At 33.7% G+C, this 23,894-nt stretch overlaps 1 protein-coding gene across 1 annotated transcript in view; it reads left to right on the forward strand.

Annotated features, from left to right (window-relative positions):
* Positions 1-1,218: 1,218 nt before the first annotated feature.
* The window catches only part of LOC134687958 (uncharacterized), an 83,318-nt gene continuing 60,642 nt past the window's right edge, over positions 1,219-23,894 (forward strand). The window contains exons 1-2 of the mRNA XM_063548421.1: positions 1,219-1,301; positions 2,430-2,663. Coding sequence (XP_063404491.1) covers positions 1,226-1,301; positions 2,430-2,663 — 310 coding nt within the window. The 5' untranslated portion in view covers positions 1,219-1,225. The remainder of the gene's footprint in view (positions 1,302-2,429; positions 2,664-23,894) is intronic.

The following is a 23,894-nucleotide window of genomic DNA, read 5'->3' on the forward strand; positions in this document are numbered from 1 at the left end:
TGAGTCTCAACTTCAATCGAACTTTGGTAACGTGTAAAATTGAAAACAGCACGTTAAATGATTTCATGCGTCCGAAACGCTTTTCTGGATTAACCTTCATCAGGGACACTCCAAGCCAAACATTTGAAGTCCAAGGATGTATAAGTACCGAAACCGTTAAAGAGCTATATGCCAAAAATCATACCTAAAATAAACAGCCAAATTCATCTAAATTCAACTGTATCCGAGGGCGTTGAAACCTTAGTTTCTTAATAATTTCAAAATTCATAATCGGACAATTTTATAAATGTTTGTTAAATCATGTCAGTTCCGAAGAATGGACTACTGAGCTGATGATATCCTCGGGGACTGATGATAGTCCACCAGCAGAGGTATCGACCCAGTGATATGTAAAATTAAATACAACACTTTTAATGATTTCATGCGTTCAAAACGCTTTTCTGGATTTGCCTTCATCAGGGACACTCAACGCCAAACATTTGAAGTCCGAGGATGTATAAATACCGAAACCGTTGAAGAGATACATGTCAAAAAATACCTCAAATAAACAGCCAAATTCATCTTCTATTTTGCCCGAGGGCGTTTTCTTAATAATTTCAAAATTTATAAACGAACAATTTTAGAAAGGTTTTTTAAATCATGTTAGTACCGAAGTACTGACTACTGAGCTGATGATACCTTCGAAAACTGATATAAAAAAGAAGATTTGGTATGATTGCCAATGGAACTATCGTCCACAAGAGACCAAAATGACACAGAAATCAAAAACTATAGGTTATCGTACGGCATTCAACAATGAGCAAAGCTCATACCGCATAGTGATTGTCCACCAGCAGAGGTACCGACCCAGTGAATTGGAAAATTGTAAACAACACATTTAATAATTTCATGCGTCCGAAACGCTTTTCTGGATTAACCTTCTGTAGCTTGGTTATTTTCATCATTGATTTAAAAACATTTGGGTTTTGTTTTTTAAACACATACGTATAATTATATTTATATTTCAAAAAGATTGAAATCAGAGGCAGATGAGTTACAATAATTTAAATTACGTCATTTTAATTTGGAATACAAACGGTTGTTTATGGATTAAATACTTGATAAAGTTTCGGGAACAAATAAATTGAAACACTAGTCATGTGTATTGAAGATAAACAAATTGTTGTTTTAATGCTTAAACATTCCTTAAATTTTTATTTATTTATTTAATATACCATTGACTAACATGCATAAGATGCAGATTGGGAAATTTTCAATCGTGAATGGGATTTTAATAGCAATATTTATTTTAAACCACAATTGTAAGTTGCCAAAAATATATGCACATCAGATACTAACTAATACATATTAAGCTTGTATGCAGTTGTGTTTCTCTAACTTGTAAAGGAAAACACATACAATAGAATATTTATTCGTTATATATATTTTTTAAGGACACTTTAATTCCTATTGATAAAAAATGTGATGTATAGACTCAATGATAATAGTAAAAAACCAAGATCACGATAGAAATCAGGCTTAAAATTATATACGCGTTTCGTCTACTAAAGTCTCATCAGTAGTGCTCGAATAAAAGAAGTCAATAGACCATTCATTGTAAAGTAGACTTAAGATCGGTAAAAATATATCTCTAGACAAATTCCATTGAAAGCATGGAATTTAGTTTTGAAGAAAGAAAAAAAGTCTGTGTGTCAATTCAAACATTAAATCCTTATATACAACAAACCAGCAATTGTCAAACAAGTTGAATAAAAAGAATGCCTGAACTAATTAAAAATATATACATATATATTTATGTTGTCAAAACTATTTTTTTTTTAGTTTTGAAGGTTTTGTGAGAATTACTGTTTCCTACGAGCTTGTTGATTTGATTTGCCTAGGCAGTAGCAAAAAAATCAAAAGGATTGCTTTGACTAGTGCTTTCATGGTTGTAGCATACACAATTCATCGAGTTCAAAGCGTCGAAATTGTTCACATTTTTTAAATAAAGAGCTTTTCATATGGTACATGTGATTTCGTCAACAGTTTTACATCCAACATTACAATATGCATACAGTTCTGATGTTTGAATTGATAATATTGTACAAATGTGATATAAGTTATTGCATTATACATTTATAACTTTCATTTGATGATTTTTTTCTTCATTTTAAAGTACAAAATGCATGTTGTATTCAATAACTTAAAAAAAAATATTTGTGTTCCTTAAAAGGCAACAATTATGACTTTGTTGCAAGATGTTTGATAACCTTCAAAATTTCGCAACTCGTTCATAGTTTAACAGTTTAGAACTCGAATTTAAAATCTCATACTTTCCAATAAACAATTGTCATATTTTGTATCACTATTTGTATACCTTCATAGTAAATTATACACCAACAATAAACACTTCATAGGCTTACCATATGTGCTATTAATATCTTATTCAGACGCACAGACAACACCGCCAGGGTTTGGAATTTATCATCCTTGTGTGAACCATTCCGTTATACTTAGTTACTCCAACAGGACCATTAATTACACTCTGCAGAGTGGTGAACATGACGACTGTGAAGCATCTTACATAACAGCTGGGTGGTACAGGTATGAAATGTTTCAGAATATACCAACAAAGGCACCGTTACCAGGACAATGTGGGTCATCATCTCCAATATGGCTAAACGGTATGTACAAGAATTAACTTAATATTTGTTATAAATAAAGAGTAAGAAGACACTGTAATATATTCAATAAATAAATTAACGATCTTTAAACACTGGACACTTTTAATTTGCAAAACACTCATTTGCAAATCCGCCGCCGCCTCAAACAAAAGCTACAATTTCATGTATATAACCAAAATGTGCGGAATTACATGGGATTCAATAATTTCATTGGTTTTCTACTGTTTCTTTCATATTTATTTTGCAATTTGAATTATAAAAACATGGGATTTTCAATATCCCATGGGACAAGGCAAAATCCCATGGGATTGACCATTATCCCATGGGATTTTGGGTAAATCCCATGGGATTTTTTTTTATTCCATGGGATAATTGTAGTCCCATGGGACAAAAAAAATCCCATGGGATTTTTAATATCCCATGGGACAAATTAAAATCCTATGGGATTCTTATTGTAAATATATAGATATAAATATACAGTAATGTGTATGTTACAATGTATTCTATTTGGTAGTAAATTATTATAATATGAATCTTTTTAATTGAATATCTTTTTTTCTTGGAAAATGTTAATTTAGCATATTGTTCTATAACTGTTCAAAGCTTAACTTTTAAACAACAAAGCAGATAATGTTAGTATCAATATATGTTTATTCATGAATTACAGAATACTAATTCTTGAAACACAATTATTTACCATTTTAAATCAATAAAATCTCTATTGTTAGGCTTAACATACTAGTAGCTATTTAAGTAAATCTTTTTTTTTCACAATATCCCTCAACACAAAACATTAATAGTTTCTTATCATCCAGCTTTGTTTGATGGTATAGTCCACTTTTTGACCATTCAGCACAGAACTTTGACATTATTGTGGTTTCAATATTTTTTTGTATTTAAAAGAACTTCAAATCATTGACTGAGTGATGAAAATAATAACCGATCCAACTTTTGTCTTTGAATTTATTCTGGTCTTGTTTCTATGTTTTCTCCATTTATTCTAGGTGGTGAATTTCAATCCTTCTGAAAAAGAACCAATAAAATCTAAAGAAATGTATTATACAAAATTGTTTGCATACATGTAGCAATAATATGATTTTCAATAAAAATAGCTATGCAGTATGGATTTTACTGATTGTTAAAGGTTGTCCAGTGTCATCAGTTGCTAACGGCCTAAATCCTTTGGTCTCTGATGGAGGGTTGTCAAATTAGCAATATACCACATCTTCCTATTCTAATACCATATAACAATCAATTAATTTTTGATTCTTTATAACATTTGGGTATTTTCCCAAGTTATATACATAATATACATGATATATATATACTGTAAATTCAGAATTAATGCGAGTTTTTTTTTTATTGCGAAAAATGCAACGGAGTTGTAAACGCAATAATTTAAACTCGCATTATGAAATATTTTATATACATTAAACAGGATTTTTCTCAAAATCGTAAAATTTAAAATCGCATTTAAGTCTAAAATGCCAGAATCGCAATAATAAATGCACGCAATAATTTATGAATTTACAGTATAAAGATCAATGTTAAAACTTTAGACAACTATAATAACATTCCATTTTTCACAAGAATTCGCAATATATTATACAAAATGCAGACAACAGAAACAATATTTCTTTAAGCTTTTGAAGTTCTGACAGATTTCAATTTGTGTTTTATTTCAATGAAAAAATACCTTGAACTCTTTGAACATATTGGAAATTATAGCATTGATACAAAAAAATTATGTATGTTTCATCCTTATTTTTTGTGTCGTTGGCTTGCTGTCTCATTTTAATATACATTTATACATACATCAATTAAATCTTCTTCTTTATTAAAAGTAAAAATGGGATATTTTTGATTTTGATATCCCAAAACATTATAGTTCTATCAAATAACTTATTACCAAAAACACCAATGTGTTTGATATTAATTTTAAGACATGTATAAATGTTCCAGACCATATCAGTATTTGGATCTTATGTTTACGGTCCAGAACTTACAGTCCCACCATATGTGTACAGTCAGACTATTTAAGTATACTAGTACTGTCTGGTACCAGCTCGACCAAACCTGTGTTTTAATTTTAACTGCAATTAAACTATTTGTATTAATCTATTAAAGATTTCAGTTATGTTGATCTGTACTGTACATTTGTTTCTAATAAACTTGACCAACTTCTTAAAATTGGGCAGACTGTATGCGTACAGTCCAAATACTTGTATGTTTTGGAACATAAACATGATTAGCAAGCATTTGGCAGGATGTCATGCTAAAATCTCATTAATATAAGTACTAAATTTTTAGTATATACATGTAAATCCACAAGTTACTTACTGAAATTCATGGCGAACACTCACCAAAATCTTAAAGAGGATACAATTTAGAGGAAAGACTGGACAGATGAATGCACTAACACTATCAAAACAGAGCATAAAACTTACCTAAAAACAAGATGTTTTACATTTATCCAGGAGCAGGATAATTAAAAAGTAGTTTTTTTCTTTCTCTGCCGTCCATCATATAACCTTTGAATTCATTCATGCAAAATATGAAAATCTGCAAAGGTAAGACATTGAACCTCAGCTCATCCGCATTTTGAATTTTGAACTGCATACTTGTCCTTTTCATCTTGCTGCCAACCTAAACATAAAAAAATGATAAAAACATAATTCTAGATTGACTTTGTTTTTATTTTTGTTGGTACAAACAATTTTCTCAACTTTAAAACGAAAACATCATCAGCAAAAAGGAGGTCATATGTCATAGGTGCATTTTCCCTTTCAGGTTTTTTAAAACTATTTTTAGTATTTTTATCATTTTTCTAATTTCATATTTTAATTTTAATCTTAAATAAGTTTGTTATCAAAAGATTGTTTTCCATAAGGATTATATTTATTTACAGTTTTCTTATTTAATTCTTATTGAACTTATCTTAATTTAATTACCTTCAAACTAATTAGAAATATTAAATATGTCACATATGTTTTTGAGAATTACAGTAATTGTTCAATTTGTTAATTAGGCAGACAGATGTCATTTGATAACTCATTTAAATCCTTTAATTGTAATCTTTAATTAATTTACTATTCATATTTTTACTTTATCATTTCATGTTATAACTCGAATCAATTAGGAATTTACTTGTCACATTGAGATCTTTTCAGTTTTGGTATAAATAGTTCGTAGAAATTCTAATACGGCACTAAGTTACAGTCACCGTTACAACAGTTAGAAGCGCGAAGGAGTTGGAGTGATCCTGCAGAGTACCGTCTTGTTCCAGTCTTGGTTATTCAACGATCAGTAACAACAGATTGCCTAGCGAACATCTGAAACATTGGAATGCCATCAACCCGACAACAAAGGAAAGACCAACAACTCATCGGATCAAGACCTTCAACCCTGGAGCAAGTTCTAACTTAGGAATATAACTATTTGGACAATTTCATCTTACAAGTGCATTTCGAACAATTCCAGCTAGTGATTATACAACAGTGATTAGACAATTCTTACGAACAGTGACATTTAAATTCTTTAGTGCATTTGTTTTAATTATTTGGAATTATCTTTGGCATATATTGCTATTTATTAAATTGTTAAACGTTTTAGAGTATTAACTTTGCCACTTATCTGTCGTAAGTCTATTTATGGACTGACCCCCTGTCCCTTGGGTCAAGCATGCATAGTTAGTCCCCCCTAGCAAAAAGCATGCCACACTGGCCCTCGGTGACAGATATGGCGGAGTGACTCGGGCAAGTTCTATTGACTTTTATGACAGTGGCATAGTTATGTTTTAAAACAAATTTCAAAATTTTTATTCTAATCAAAATTCAACAAATTGTGTGAACCAGCTTCAACATAAAGACCAGTCTAATGGAAAAGATCAGATTCTACAACAGAATTGTCATAAGATAAGTACATTAGTCTTATTTTCTTAGTCAGATTTTATTAGTTTAAAAGCAGACATTTAAGAACTGCTAATTACTAGAGTCAGCTTTCAGAGCTCATTTTGTATCATAATTTTTATTTCTTAATTGTAAAGAATGGCTATTTGTATTATTTAAGCATATTAGGCTTATCAAATATTCATTTAGTTTCAGATCTTTAATGTACATGGTGAAATAATGGCTCGAAGAAAATATAAGAAAGGATGGTGCTGTCGACAACCAAGATGTGCTGCCTTATCTCCAATCACAGATCAAGAGCCAGACTTCGAGTTCACAGCCTCATTGCAAAGAAACCTTATAAATCTAACAATAGAAGATCAATCAGAAAAGTGTTTAATAGACAGTGGCGCTGCCTTCAGCTGCATCAGCAAACATGTGCTTCATAAAGTTAAACCTAATGCTAAAATTCAAAGATCCTCATTATTCAGTGCTGTTGGAGTATGTGGTGAAGTACATCCAATACTAGGAGAAACCATGCTACAATTAACATTTGGAAAATTTAAAATCCAACAGAAATTTAGAGTTTTTGAAACAATTCACGCAAGAATTATTTTAGGAATAGACTTTCTTCAAGAACATCAAGTGAAAACTGATTTTGGTAAAATGACGATCACAATTCAGGAATGTGAAGGTCACCATAATTCAGAATCATTCGTTAACCTTCATTCAGTGTCAGTGGAAACCAGTACAGAGATTACCTCACAGATAGGAATTGCAGAAACTCTGTCAGAAACAATTATTCCACCTCATAGTGAAATTGTGCTCGCATTGCGTATGAAGAGATTTAAACATGGAACAACACTTTTATTGGAACCAAAAGTAGACTTATCAAAGTTACATTGTTTAGCAGGTGCAAAAGCCATATCAAATGTCAACAAAGGACTTGTTACATACAGATTGTTAAATCCAACAAATCAAGAAATAGTGCTCCCACAGAGAACTAAGATTGTTAAAGCCGTTCCAGTCCATTCAGACAATATTCAGAAATTTTTGGAAATTAATAGTGCTGAAATTAATCATGTTAATAACCAACCTGAAAGTGAACAAATAAGTACAAAGTCAAAATTTGATCTTAACCTTGATTTAGATAAATGTGAACTTTCTGAAAGACAAAGATTTCAACTTAAAAACTTTTTGGAGAAAAACAGAGACATCTTTGCAAAGGACTTAAGTGAACTTGGACAAACAGATATGCACTATCATCCAATCTATACTGACAATTCAAAACCTGTTAGTGCTGCACCATACCGTCAAACTCCAAAAATGCGTGAAGAACTAGAAAAACAACTAGATGAAATGGAAAAGTATGGCATCATAGAGGAATCCCAATCACCATGGCACAGTCCTGTTGTTCTTGTAAAGAAGCCAAACAATTCATTTCGCCTATGTGTGGATTTCAGATCACTCAATCGTATTACTGAGCCAGTATCATTTCCAATCTTACATATGACAGATGTATTCGACACTCTAGCAGACTCGCAAGCTGAAATATTCTCAACGCTCGATTTAAAGTCAGGTTTTTGGCAGGTCCCACTAGATCCAGCAACCAAACACAAGAGTGCATTCATAACACATAAAGGAGTGTATGAATTCAATCGTCTACCATTTGGAATGATGAATTCTCCAATGACATTTCAATGCCTCATGACAAAAGTGCTCAAGGACCTTAACTTCAAGATTGCATTAGTGTATATTGATGACATTTTGATATTTTCAAAAACTTTTGAGGAACATTTACATCATCTTAAATTAGTATTTACAAATCTCCGGGCGGCTAAATTGAAATTGAATCCAGAAAAGTGTAAATTTGGAACAAAAACTGTGAAATATTTAGGACATATAATTTCCAAAGATGGAATTCGTGTTAATCCAGAAAATGTTGACAAAGTGAAAAACTTTCCAAGACCAGCTAGTGTAAAGCAAGTGAAAAGCTTTCTAGGAATGGCTAATTTCTACAGAAAATTTGTTAAGGACTATGCAAAAATTGCATCACCACTAACATCATTGTTAAAGAAAAACCAGAGATTCAAATGGACTCAAGACTGCCAAACTGCATTTGAGTTCCTTAAAAACAATCTGATCACAGCTCCAATCCTAACATTTCCAAAAATGGACAAACCTTTTATTCTTTCAACAGACGCTTCAGAACATTCAATGGGTTACATATTAAGTCAAATTCAAAATGAAAGAGAAAATGTTATTGCTTATGGTGGAAGAACATTAAGAGGCTCAGAATTGAAGTGGCACATAACAGACAAAGAGGCATTAGCACTAGTTGAAGGAATTCAGCATTTAAGACACTATTTAGCAAATCAGGAATTTCTTGTTATTACAGACAATATTTCAGTGAAATATCTTCAAAAGATCAAAGATTGCAATGGACGTTTAGGCAGATGGAGCCTTCTCCTTCAAGCCTACAATTTCAAAATTCAGCATCGTTCAGGAAATAAGAACCCAGCAGACTTTCTGTCTCGTCAAGATCATCCAAACACAGAACCAGAACATTCAAGTGAATTATCAGAACATTTGTATTCAATAAGTGATAATCAAAAGGAATATACAGAAGCAACATTATTTTATGGAGGTGAAAATGTGGATTCAATCATTTCTAGTTTGAACAGCATTCAGCATATTCAAGGGATCAATAACATTGTGCTTCCAAATTTAGCAACAGAGCAACAGAGGTGTCCTGATTTAACTGACATCATCCAGTACAAACAGTTTGGACAAGTACCCGTAGACCCAGCAAAGGCAAGGACTATTGTCGCAGAATCATATAACTATGAAGTAGAAGATGGCATTTGGAAGCACTTCTACTCCAAACGTTGCAAAAAGGTTCCACAAGATGAAAGGCTTGTCAAACAAATTGCTGTACCAAAGGTTTTGCGGGATGACCTACTTAAGTCCTATCACGATTGTATTGCTGGAGGTGGACATCAGGGATTTGAAAGGACATATGCAGCTCTCCGTAATAAGTACTTTTGGCAATCTATGTATAGTGATATCAACACATATGTCAAAACTTGTGAAACTTGTCAACAATCAAAGCGTGCTTTTAATGCAAGACCTCCTCCTTTGCAACCGCAGCAAACTCATGATGTCTTTCAGAGATGGCATATAGACATATTAAGTGGTCTACCAACAACAAAGGACAAATTCAAACATATTTTATTAGTAGTGGACAGTTATTCAAAATGGTGTGAGGCATTCCCTCTTCGAACTCAAGAAGCAAAAGAAGTTGCAAACGTTTTATACAAAGATATCATTACACGTTACGGCGCACCTCGTATATTAATATCAGATCGTGGAAAAACATTTGTCTCTAATATTGTAAAAGCTTTATCAGAACTATTTAACATCACTAGACATTTGACCAGCTCATACCACCCACAGACAAATGGATCCGTAGAACGTATGAACTCTGTTATACTACAAGCTTTCCGTGCTTATACTAAAGACATGCAAGATGATTGGATTGATTACTTACCAGGAATTATGATGGCATATCGAGCAACACCAGCCACTCAATCAACAGACTATTCCCCATTTTTTTTATTGTATGGAAGGGAGATGTCATTACCGATAGACACTTCATTAGTACCAAAGGATCATTTAACACAGGATAATAAGATATTTTTGGCCAGAATTCTTCAAAATTTAGAAACAACTAGAACAATAGCTGCAAAGAACATTGAACTTGCTCAGCAAAAATATAAACAAAATTATGACAAAAGAACAAAAGATCCAGAATTTAGACCAGCACAACGTGTTTGGCTATACTGCACAAAAGTTCCAGTTGGAAAAGCTCCAAAACTACACCGTAAGTGGGTTGGTCCATACTATATCACAAGATTTGGTCCACATCACACCTATAAATTAAGGAATTGTGCAACAAACAAAGAAGTAAAATCCTTGGTTAATGCGCAAAGACTAAAACCATATCATGATCCAGAAGCGAGACCTACCAATATTCCGAATGATATGGAAAACAACATGGATGAGCATGATCCTGATGAACTAGATGACCAACCAGACCTTCCTATACCTCAACCAAACAACAACAATCAGCAAATTCAAGAAGATCGAACAGAGAGGAACAATGAACAGGTAGATCAACCAGAAAATCAAGATAATAACAATGTCCCAGATACTCAACCAACTTTAATCAGAGGAAATAATGCACCAATAAAAGACACAAGGCCATCATGTAAAGATTGTGACCGCGGAAACTGCAACCATTCAGTGAAAATGAAATAGATTCTATTATATCATCTGCAAGAGGAAATGGCACTTTATACTACAAAATAAAGTTTACAGAAAAGACCAGAAAAACAGATTGGTATTTCACATGCAAAATTCCATGCAGGTTAGTAAGAGAATTTCATGCAAAACGTACTATGGGTGGCAAAAAGAGAAAACGTCCACTTCAAAAGCACAAATTTTTCAATAAGCCAGATGAAAATGTTAATCATATTGCTCAGACAAAGCTTACCAAAGATTCAGCAACTCAAACAGAATTAGAAACTGATATAAATTCAATCAACACCTGTGATAAGGAAAAATTAATTTCTGTCAGACTTTTTCATCAAGAAGCTTATTTTTTGGTACAACACCACAACAAACAGGCATGGCAACCAATGACAATGGCTAAAGATCATGCAGCAACATTCATAGAAACAAGAAAAGAAGCATTTAAAATTCATAGGCATGAACTACGTATGCAATACATGAAACACAAGTTTAAATATGGAGACAAGAAACCCTTCATTACAGGACCAACAACAGAAGCAATTTTTGAAGCGTTTATCAACAAAGATGGCAAGGATGAGTACCTTATAAGTTACAAAAACATGAATATACCTCCAGAATGGGCACCAATGGCCGAAACTCCTAATGGATTAATGGACACCTTTTTAAATAAACTTGAAGATCAATATAATACTGAAATAAGTATTGATTGGTAATATGTGTAGATCAACTATCATATGTCTCAAAAGGTAATAACCTTCAGTAATGTGTATTTTTTGTATATTGTATCGGAGATTTAAGCTCCTCAGTGTAATTTGTCGGAGATTAGCTCCTCATTGTTTTAAGTACCGGAGATCAGCTCCTCATTTGTATATTGTACCGGAGATATGCTCCTCATTGTTTTTAGTATCGGAGATCAGCTCCTCATTGTATATTTTTTTTAGTAACAGAGGTCAAATCTCCTCATTGTATGTTTAGGGACTGTGGATCAGTCAGTCTAATTTCATTTAGAAGACCACAAGTCAATCCTTAAGATATATGTATATATATATTTTTTCTTTTTCAAATGTCTTATGTATATAATTCAGGTAAACAATCAATTTATTGTTGGACGTCCATGTACATAGTTACCAGATATATAAATTATATCAACAAGTCTAATTTTGTAATGGTCAATTTAGTATTTTTCTTTTGGTTGATCGTTATAAAGTATGGTCTCATCAACTATACTTTGTAATTGATCAGTACTAAGTAAGCCTGATGAACTTATTTCAGTACTTTCAAAATTATTTTCAAACCTCTTTCAAAAATTAAGTTTCACATAGTTAAAAAAAAACTTAGATTTCATATTTATACATGTTATTTTGCTTGCATATCTTTATGTTCATTGATAGATTAGATATAAATATAATGTTTGAGGACAAACATTTTAGAGCGGGGGGAAATATGTCATAGGTGCATTTTCCCTTTCAGGTTTTTTAAAACTATTTTTAGTATTTTTATCATTTTTCTAATTTCATATTTTAATTTTAATCTTAAATAAGTTTGTTATCAAAAGATTGTTTTCCATAAGGATTATATTTATTTACAGTTTTCTTATTTAATTCTTATTGAACTTATCTTAATTTAATTACCTTCAAACTAATTAGAAATATTAAATATGTCACATATGTTTTTGAGAATTACAGTAATTGTTCAATTTGTTAATTAGGCAGACAGATGTCATTTGATAACTCATTTAAATCCTTTAATTGTAATCTTTAATTAATTTACTATTCATATTTTTACTTTATCATTTCATGTTATAACTCGAATCAATTAGGAATTTACTTGTCACATTGAGATCTTTTCAGTTTTGGTATAAATAGTTCGTAGAAATTCTAATACGGCACTAAGTTACAGTCACCGTTACAACAGTTAGAAGCGCGAAGGAGTTGGAGTGATCCTGCAGAGTACCGTCTTGTTCCAGTCTTGGTTATTCAACGATCAGTAACAACAGATTGCCTAGCGAACATCTGAAACATTGGAATGCCATCAACCCGACAACAAAGGAAAGACCAACAACTCATCGGATCAAGACCTTCAACCCTGGAGCAAGTTCTAACTTAGGAATATAACTATTTGGACAATTTCATCTTACAAGTGCATTTCGAACAATTCCAGCTAGTGATTATACAACAGTGATTAGACAATTCTTACGAACAGTGACATTTAAATTCTTTAGTGCATTTGTTTTAATTATTTGGAATTATCTTTGGCATATATTGCTATTTATTAAATTGTTAAACGTTTTAGAGTATTAACTTTGCCACTTATCTGTCGTAAGTCTATTTATGGACTGACCCCCTGTCCCTTGGGTCAAGCATGCATAGTTAGTCCCCCCTAGCAAAAAGCATGCCACACTGGCCCTCGGTGACAGATACTAACCTCCGATCGAAATATTTAAACAAACAGATATTATTACTTGATTGAAGATCTTGTCGTAAATTAATGGCATAGATACTCTTATTTTTGAAAACTTGATGTCTACTGCATACTTATATTCCTTTGTACGAGAGTATGCATATTTAGATGGACTCCATGGACTTAAATGTTAAATAAGCATGATTAATTTAACAGTTTTTCAGCTCTATGTGTATATTTTGAGAGAATCTTGCAATACTGTATATTCTGATATTCAGAACTTATTGTGAGGTTTTTATTAATACAACTGAAAGCTGTATCTTATTTTCATTTCTGATACATATTTATGAGCTGAAGACCAGTGCCGAAATTTTCTCACTGCATTGAAGACCCATAGGTGACCTTCAACTGTTGTCTGCTCTTTGATTGGGTTGTTGTCTCTTTGTCAAATTCCCAGTTTCCACTTCGCATTTTATAACATGTATGCTGATTTTTCTTAAATTACAATATTTAATCATGCAATTTTGTCCATTATTGAAAATACGGTAAGCAAAAATAATTGCACAAAAAATTTAACATTGTTATATATTGATATATGTATTAAAAGGCTTTTTTTTAAATTCAAAACAGTTGCCTACACTCCCAACATGACTGTTAATTTCCTTGTTTGATTTCATATTTTTAAAGCCTTTATAGCTAGCTAGATGGTATGCCGGGCGGATCTCGCCATTTTAAAAAGCGGGGGTTCCCAACCCAAGACAAAGGGGATGGTCCTATATTCATTTGATTTATTTTATTGTCTCATAGTCATACAAGAATATATATGGTTTGAGGGTGGGGATCAGGAATCTGGATTTTTTTTAACCTAACCACTGGGGATCTCAACCATTTTAAAGTTTCTCAAACATGTCGGGGTGGGGGTGACCCCAATTGACTCTTCTTATATTTCATTTGATTTGTTTTATTGTTCTATACAAGAATATATATGTATGGTTTAGGGGTGGGGATCTTGACCGTTTACAAGTTTTTAAACTAGAGGGGGTGGACTTCCCTTTTATTTTATTTTATTAATTTTATTGTCCCCCACAAGAATATATATGGTTTAGGGGTGGGGATCTGGATCGTTCACAAGATAATAGCACATTCTCAAATTGAACAGGGTGGGGTAACCCCAAAGACCTCCTTTTTATTTCATTTCATTTGTTTTATAGTCCCATTCAAGAATATATATGGTTTTGTTTAGGGGTGGGGATCTGGACCGTTTACAAGATAATAGCATATTTTCAAATTGAAGGGGGTGTGGATTAGCTCCCCTGGACTCATCCTCCCTTCTTTCTTCCCCCAAAATACCTTTTAAAAGGTCCCAATGCACATATAGTTTACATTATTTTCCCTTGATTTACACTTTAGAATATATACACTATACAGGTGTATTTTTTTTAAAAAAAGATAATACAACTGAAGACCACAGTGGTGGATCCAGAATTTTTCATAAGTGGGGGCCCACCGACTGCCTAAGAGGGGCCTGCTCCTGCAATGCCTCAGTCATTCCATATAATCAACCAATTTTTTTCCCAAAAAGGGGGCCCTGAACTCCTGACCCCCCCCCCCCCTTTTTTTTCCCTCATTTCAATCACCCTGATATAAATTTAGTTTTATCACTTACAATAGGAATGGTTTGAATTGCCCAATAATTCTTATATACCCTTAATATCAACATATTATATTTTTGATAAATGAAAGGCAAAAGTTTTCTATGGTAGAAATGGAAAGTGGGAAGCTGTGTTCAAAGTGCTGGGTTTTTATTACCCTCGTTGTTTGCGGACTAACTATTTAGGCCAGTGGTGGATAATAGTGTGCGTGCATTAATCTTCTATACCTTCTTAATCAATATATTCAAATACTGACGGCAAGTATTGTAATGTATCAATGTCTTATTTGAAATTCCGTACGTGCTATTTACACGTGGGATCGAGAGTGCAGGGGAAGGAAACTTGTCAATTATGTTTATTTCTAAGCCGTAAAATTAACCTTTGGTAATCCTCAAATTGGTGCAAGAGGCTTTACGGGCTGACTACTAATACATGTCTTAATCTCAAAATAACTCGGCAGCGTCAAATAACAGTGCATGTAAGGCTCGTCTCGGAGGGGGTGTCTTTTTTTCTGTCTTCTTTTTTTTAGTTATATTTTTAATAACTTACACTTTTTTCCATTATTCTCTTTCTTTCACTATTCTTTATCCTTTTTTTTTCTTTGTCCTTTGTTCTCTATTCTGTTAATTCACACCCATACCCTCTTATGTGGACTTACGGTAGTTTATTTTTTAGTTTTGGCAGAGATATTAGATGCAATATATATGTCTCTGGTTCTGGTATTATCAAGTCAATTTCTTTTTCATGCAGTGTCATGAAATATAATGGTTTTATGCATATCAGCCAAGATTGTGCGTAACATTTTAATAAACAATTCAACACTATATACACGTTATTTGAATTTTATTAAAATCGATGAAGAACATGAATTTGGCAGCTAGTGCCCCTTAAACTGGGAAAGTTCAATTGAAAAATTCTGATCTACTAGCATTCAACACCAAATTACTAGCCTTACTTGCTGTATATCGATAAATGTGATTGTGTATTGTCAATACCTCAACATCGAGAATACGTCATGTGAGGTGTTGGTCGCTATGTTTGATACGGGGTCACCGGTTGCGGATTCGAGACAGAGAAAAAAAATCCAGGTAAAAAGTGTAGAATTTTGTTTTTGAAAATTTGAGTTGTAAATTTTCCTCAAAAAGTACTTAATTCCGTTCATCTAGTTGTAAATTTTCCTAAAAAAGTACTTATTTCCGTTTATCTATAATGGGTATAAACAAAAACTGAACAAGAAAAGTATAAGTAAACAGACAGAAAGTCGTCGAATTAATTATTTTACAATTGTTTAAATATATGTGAGAATTAAGGCGAATTTTCTTTAATTACAGATAAATGTATTTTAAGTTCAGGAAATGATTTATTCTTCGGGTATGTCTAAACAACCGCTCATGACCTCCTGAGTGCACTCAGGACATACAAAGTGCACTCAGGACCCATTACCGACATCGTATCTGCACACATGATGGATGTTTATATTCGTTATACGCTTCATGTTTAAGAGTTAAATTTTGGTAGAATTTGAAATCGTAGGGGCGGATCCAGCCATTTTAAAAAGGGGGGGGCTAACCCAGGACAAAGGGGGGGGGGGGGGGGTTCAACTACATGTCCCCATTCAAATTCATTGATCGGCAAAAAAAGGGGTGTTCCAACCCCCCGCCCCCCCCTCTGGATCCCCGCCTGAATCGAACTTAGATAGATGTTAATTCTTATAAAATAATGAGGGCACGATTCACTAATTACACAACTACTGAGCCATGAATTATCCAATCAACAAAATTGATTGGATTATCTTTATTGTTTTTTTAGGAATTGTATCGTTAGTTCAGTTTTACCTTTAACATGAATTTGTATATAGAAAAAATAAAATATCTCATTCGATGTACTTTTTCAGTTTATTTTTCATGATGACGGGTAAATTAATTTGTTGTGTTTTGCAGTTCACGAATAAAGAAAATTATTTTATAGTTGCGTTTTTTTCTGTAACAAGTTCGATTTTTTTTTTCATCGAGATTCTTTTCTCTCTCTCTCTCTCTCTCTCTCTCTCTCTAAATCAACACAATGTTGACTGAATATCTAATTTTATTGAATTTGTATATCTTTATTCTCAACAAACCATTATACAAGAGAAGACAAGTATGTACAATATTCAGTTTAACCTTAATGGAAATCTGTGCACGAAGACTTAGTTGTGGTTTGAACGGATTTCGTGTCAATAGACTGTTTTCGAAAAAGTCTTTCTTGCTGTAACAAAAATCATTTTTTAAATTAAGTTTAGAATCTTACTACAATCTAATTAACATATTGTTTAGAAATAATTATACCCAAAATATCATAATTTTCAAAAAACGGAGACGAAAACGGAGACAAATTCATTTTCAGAATTTATTTTCACATTGAAATTCATTTCAGGCTTGTGAAACTGGACAAAACGACTTTAATTACAGAAAAAAACCTTAATAAATGCGGATTTCTTAAAACATTCGTATAACTCAAAAATAAAATTCCTGGACAAGTTCGATAAAAATGAGAAATAACATCTAACTACATGTATATGAGTTTGATTGTTTGAAAAGTACGGCTTTTACAGTTAAGAACGGATTCCATATACAAAACTTTAATTTATATAAATTCTTTTAAAGTATGAACATTTATTTCCCTTTTCAAAATCGTACAAAGAATTAATTACTGCATGATCCAGGACAGGATTATAAAATTAAGAATAAAACTTAAAAATTTATGGAACGAAATTTTAATAAAATACGAAAATCTGAAAACATCGTGATATTCATTTAAAACGTCACAATATTACTTCCCGCATGGTCACACTGTACTAACAACACAATCTGTAAACAACAATAAAGATAATCAAATCAATTTTGTTGATTGGATAATTCATGACTCAGTAGTTGTGTAATCAGTGACACGTGCCCTCATTATTTTATAAGAATTAACATATCTATATAAGTTCGATTTCAAATTCTACCAAATTTAACTCTAAAATAAGAAGCGTATAACGAATATATGCATCAATCCTGTGTGCGATGACTATAAAGGGTCCTGAGTGCACTTCGTTTATATGTCATGAGTGCAATCAGGAGGTCCTTCAAGCGGTATTTAGGCGTACCGTTCTTCTTCTTGCGGCTTCATTTTTTTGTTTTATCAATAACTTATACACAAGGAGACATTTTTTTTGACAGCATGAACCCCAGTTAATGAGCAAACACAAATTTAGAAAGAAAATCGTTTACAATTAAAATTTATAAAAGGAAAAAAAGGGGGGATAATAAACAAATTTTATTTACGCTCACCAGGAACATATATACTGTTCCCAGCGCTCACATACTTTTAAAAAAGATTTGCATATGTAAGCTCTCTATAGATAATGTTAAATTATTTCAGGAGTTTTGAAAAAAAGAATATATACAGTTTAATTTCGACTAAAATAGTGATTCTTTTTATAGATTTGGTACCTCAGTTTCGACGCAACATTTCTTTTTGAATTGTTAGATGGCAAACTCTTTAGGAGAATATTGTATCTGTTCTTTATGTAATTATGGTGATATTGGCGATAAGATTCATTATATTATAACAAGGCCTTGTACAAATCCTTGATTATAGAATGTTTGGCAATATAAAAAGACGAAAGTAGACAAACCCTAATTAAGCAGGGTTTCACAAGTTGATCTCCAAGCGGCCCACATTGTACATCGAATAAGATCTATATTTGTCAAAGTTTTCAAAAGGAAATAACTTGAATTGAAAATTTCCCAACTGTGAAAATTTGTTATTTCTAAACGTCTTTAATTATTATTTCGGAAAGAAAAAATTATTTTGCATATTCATATATTTTCATAATTTTTTCCAAGGATACCTTTTTTTTTGCAAAGTTTACTTTTATACGTTTTTAACCATCACCAGCGACATATTCTCTGCAATTTCCAATTAGTCCTAATTATTAAAGATCAATTGACCAAATTCAAATGATGATTGGTATATCGTATTGAATATGACCGTCGGTCATCCGTGACGTATCCAAAATAACGGCGCATGCCGATAGATAGATAGTTTATTAATTAGCGTCTCGCAATTTAAATTTCATCAAGGGGACTTAATTAAACCAGTTACTATACAAATCTGGAAAAAACGATGTACATGTACTTTTTAATATTTTTAAAACAAATTACGAAAACGTTTAGTGTAAAAATCACCGAATATAACATCAACGTAAGTCGTTTTGGAATCCTAATGCAAAAGACGGTCGATTCAAACTGAAATAACTTCTTTAAAGATGGTTTGATTTTTTCAAAGACACATGTATTTTATGTCCATGTATTATATATGTCTCAATACATGTATTATATGTCTATGATTTTATCAAAACAAAAATTACAAAATTATAAAATAAGTCATTAATCGAATCAGAGACATGAACTCTCACTATTATTTACTAGTATCTGAGACTACTATAACACATATGTGTTATAGTAGTCTCAGCTAGTATACATGTCCTTAGTTGCTTAATGTCCTTTGTACAACCAGGAGATCCTGAACGGTTTTTAGACGTACCATTATTTTATATGCATATATTTAAAGTTGTTCTTAATTATATGCATACTAGGTATCAGTGGCGGATCTAGGGGGAGGGTTTCGGGGGTTGGAACCACCCTTTTTTTTTTAACAATCAATGCATTTGAGTGGGGACATATGGTTGGAACCACCCCTCCTTCTTTTGTCCTGGGTTGGGACCCCCCTTTTTAAAATGAATGGATCCTCCACAGAGGTATGTTTATATATATGTGTGTATCAGTCCAAATGACTTCCCAATTAGCAGAGGCGGATTTCGTTTTTTTCCAGCCCCCCCCCAAAAAAAAATAATCTTGGGAAACAAATGGTAGATTATATACGGAATCACGGAAGCATGACTGGACGTGACCCCTCTAAGGCAGTCAATGAGTCCCCACTTATGAAAATTTCTGGATCAACCATTGCTTAGTTCTAGTTATCTTAGGTACCAGGCAGAAGCTAGCGAACAATAGCTAGCGAACAATAAGCCAGCGAACAATAAGGCGATATATCGAGAAACCAAAAAACAAAATAAGACAACAACGGCCGTTAAATAAAAAAATATTCAAAAAGGCAGAAAATCAGTTAAAATATAGCAATTTTAACTCAATTTTGAAATGGTTTTTATCCAATCTATTGATTTAACAAGTCGCAAAACTTGTAAGGCTAATATTCAGTACCACAATAACTCTGCATCTATCAACGGATTATTTGTAGGTGTAGGGCCACCTATGCACCCTCTTCAATTTAGAACGTATGTAAAAGTAGTCCTACCCTGTAAAATATAGCACCTTTTATGTCATTGTTTAATGTAGAGCTAAAAATTTGAAAAAGATGTCAAAAAATTAGGGGGGGTCGGCCTATTCCAGGGCTTCTAGAGAAAAATAATGAGGGGTGTCACGGGAATGACTATATAGGTCTTGTAGAGCAGAAACAGGCGCTTCTTTTGCGCTAGGTATCAAAGGGCGCTATGTTAAAAAATCTGAAACTAGGTCTTAAAATTTGAAAAAAAATGTCAAAAAATTAGGGGGGTCGGCCTATTCCAGGGCTTCTAGAGAAAAATAATGAGGGGTGTCACGGGGAATGACTATATAGATCTTGTAGAGCAGAAACAGGCGCTTCTTTTGCGCTAGGTATCAAAGGGCGCTATGTTCAAAAATCTGAAACTAGGGCTCAAAATTTGAAAAAAATGTCAAAAAATTAGGGTGGTCGGCCTATTCCTGGGCTTCTGGAGAAAAATAATGATGGGTGTCACGGGGAATGACTATATAGGTCTTGTAGAGGAGAAACAGGCGCTTCTTTTGCGCTAGGTATCGAAGCGCGCTATGTTAAAAAATCTGAAACAAGAGCTCAAAATTTGAAAAAAATGTCAAAAAGTTAGGGGGGTCGGCCTATTCTAGGACTTCTAGAGAAAAATAATGAGGGTGTCACGGGGTATGACTATATAGGTCTTGTAGAGGAGAAACAGGCGCTTCTTTTGCACTAGGTATCGAAGGGCGCTATGTTCAAAAATCTGAAACTAGAGCTCAAAATTCGAAAAAAATGTCAAAAAAATGGGGGTAGGGTCGGCCTTTTCCAGGAGTTCTAGAGAAAAATAATGGGGGGTGTCACGGGATATTACTATATAGGTCTTGTAGAAGAGAAAAAGACGCTTCTTTTGCGCTAGGTATCAAAGGGCGCTATGTTCAAAAATCTGAAACTAGGGCTAAAAATTTGAAAAAAATGTCAAAAAATTAGGGGGTCGACCTATTCCAGGGCTTTTAGAGAAAAATAATGAGGGGTGTCACGGGGAATGACTATATAGGTCTTGTAGAGGAGAAACAGGCGCTTCTTTTGCGCTAGGTATCTAAGGGCGCTATGTTCAAAAATCTAAAACTAGAGCTCAAAATTCGAAAAAAATGTCAAAAAATTAGGGGGTTGGCCTATTCCAGGGCTTCTAGAGAAAAATAATGAGGGGTGTCACGGGGAATGACTATATAGGTCTTGTAGAGGAGAAACAGGCGCTTCTTTTGCGCTAGGTATCTAAGGGCGCTATGTTCAAAAATCTTAAACTAGAGCTCAAAATTTGAAAAAAATGTCAAAAATTAGGGGGGTTGGCCTATTCTAGGACTTCTAGAGAAAAATAATGAGGGGTGTCACGGGGTATGACTATAAAGGTCTTGTAGAGGAGAAACAGGCGCTTCTTTTGCACTAGGTATCGAAGGGCGCTATGTTCAAAATTCTGAAACTAGGGCTCAAAATTTTAAAAAAATGTCAAAAAATTAGGGGGGTCGGCCTATTCCAGGGCTTCCAGAGAAAAATAATGAGGGGTGTCACGGGGAATGACTATATAGGTCTTGTAGAGGAGAAACATGCGCTTCTTTTGCGCTAGGTATCAAAGGGCGCTATGTTCAAAAATCTGAAACTAGGGCTCAAAATTTGAAAAAAATGTCAAAAAATTAGGGGGGTTGGCCTATTCCAGGGCTTCTAGAGAAAATAATGAGGGGTGTCACGGGGAATGACTATATAGGTCTTGTAGAGGAGAAACAGGCGCTTCTTTTGCGCTAGGTATCGAAGGGCTTTATGTTCAAAAATCTGAAACTAGAGCTCAAAATTTGAAAAAAATGTCAAAAAAATAGGGGGGTCGGCCTATTCTAGGACTTCTAGAGAAAAACAATGAGGGTGTCACGAAGTATGACTATATAGGTCTTGTAGTGGAGAAACAGGCGCTTCTTTTGCACTAGGTATCGAAGGGTGCTATGTTCAAAAATCTGAAACTAGAGCTCAAAATTTGAAAAAAATGTCAAAAAAATAGGGGGGGTCGGCCTATTCTAGGACTTCTAGAGAAAAATAATGAGGGGTATCACGGGGAATGACTATATAGGTCTTGTAGAAGAGAAACAGGCGCTTCTTTTGCGTTAAGTATCGAAGGGCGCTATGTTCAAAAATCTGAAACAAGAGCTCAAAATTTGAAAAAAAAATAAAAAAATTAGGGGGGTCGGCCTATTCCAGGGCTTCTAGAGAAAAATAATGAGGGGTGTCACGGGAATGACTATAAAGGTCTTGTAGAGGAGAAACTGGCGCTTCTTTTGCGTTAGGTATCAAAGGGCGCTATGTTCAAAAATCTGAAACTAGGGCTCAAAATTTGAAAAAAATGTCAAAAAATTAGGGGGGTTGGCCTATTCCAGGGCTTCTAGAGAAAAATAATGAGGGGTGTCACGGGGAATGACTATATAGGTCTTGTAGAGGAGAAACTGGCGCTTCTTTTGCGCTAGGTAACGAAGCGCGCTATGTTCAAAAATCTGAAACTAGAGCTCAAAATTTGAAAAAAATGTCAAAAAAATAGGGGGGTCGGCCTATTCTAGGACTTCTAAAGAAAAACAATGAGGGTGTCACGAAGTATGACTATATAGGTCTTGTAGTGGAGAAACAGGCGCTTCTTTTGCACTAGGTATCGAAGGGCGCTATGTTCAAAAATCTGAAACTAGAGCTCAAAATTCGAAAAAAATGTCAAAAAAAGGGGGGTAGGGTCGGCCTATTCCAGGAGTTCTAGAGAAAAATAATGGGGGGTGTCACGGGATATTACTATATAGGTCTTATAGAGGAGAAAAAGACGCCTTTTTGCGCTAGGTATCAAAGGGCGCTATGTTCAAAAATCTAAAACTAGGGCTCAAAATTTGAAAAAAATGTCAAAAAATTAGGGGGGTCGGCCTATTCAAGGGCTTCTAAAGAAAAACAATGAGGGTGTCACGAAGTATGACTATATAGGTCTTGTAGTGGAGAAACAGGCGCTTCTTTTGCACTAGGTATCGAAGGGCGCTATGTTCAAAAATCTGAAACTAGAGCTCAAAATTCGAAAAAAATGTCAAAAAAAGGGGGGTAGGGTCGGCCTATTCCAGGAGTTCTAGAGAAAAATAATGGGGGGTGTCACGGGATATTACTATATAGGTCTTATAGAGGAGAAAAAGACGCCTTTTTGCGCTAGGTATCAAAGGGCGCTATGTTCAAAAATCTAAAACTAGGGCTCAAAATTTGAAAAAAATGTCAAAAAATTAGGGGGGTCGGCCTATTCAAGGGCTTCTAGAGAAAAAATAATGAGGGGTGTCATGGGGAATGACTATATAGGTCTTGTAGAGGAGAAACAGGCGCTTCTTTTGCGCTAGGTATCGAAGGGCGCTATGTTCAAAAATCTGAAACTAGAGCTCAAAATTTGAAAAAAATGTCAAAAAAATTAGGGGGGTCGGCCTATTCCAGGGCTTCTAGAGAAAAATAATGAGGGGTGTCACGGGGTATGACTATATAGGCCTTGTAGAGGAGAGACAGGCGCTTCTTTTCCGCTAGGTATCGAAGGGCACTATGTTCAAAAATCTGAAACTAGACCTCAAAATTTGAAAAAAATGTCAAAAAATTAGGGGGGTCGGCCAGCAGCGGCA

This window comes from Mytilus trossulus, chromosome 10 (assembly GCF_036588685.1).
Source record: "Mytilus trossulus isolate FHL-02 chromosome 10, PNRI_Mtr1.1.1.hap1, whole genome shotgun sequence".
Lineage (NCBI taxonomy): Eukaryota > Metazoa > Mollusca > Bivalvia > Mytilida > Mytilidae > Mytilus > Mytilus trossulus.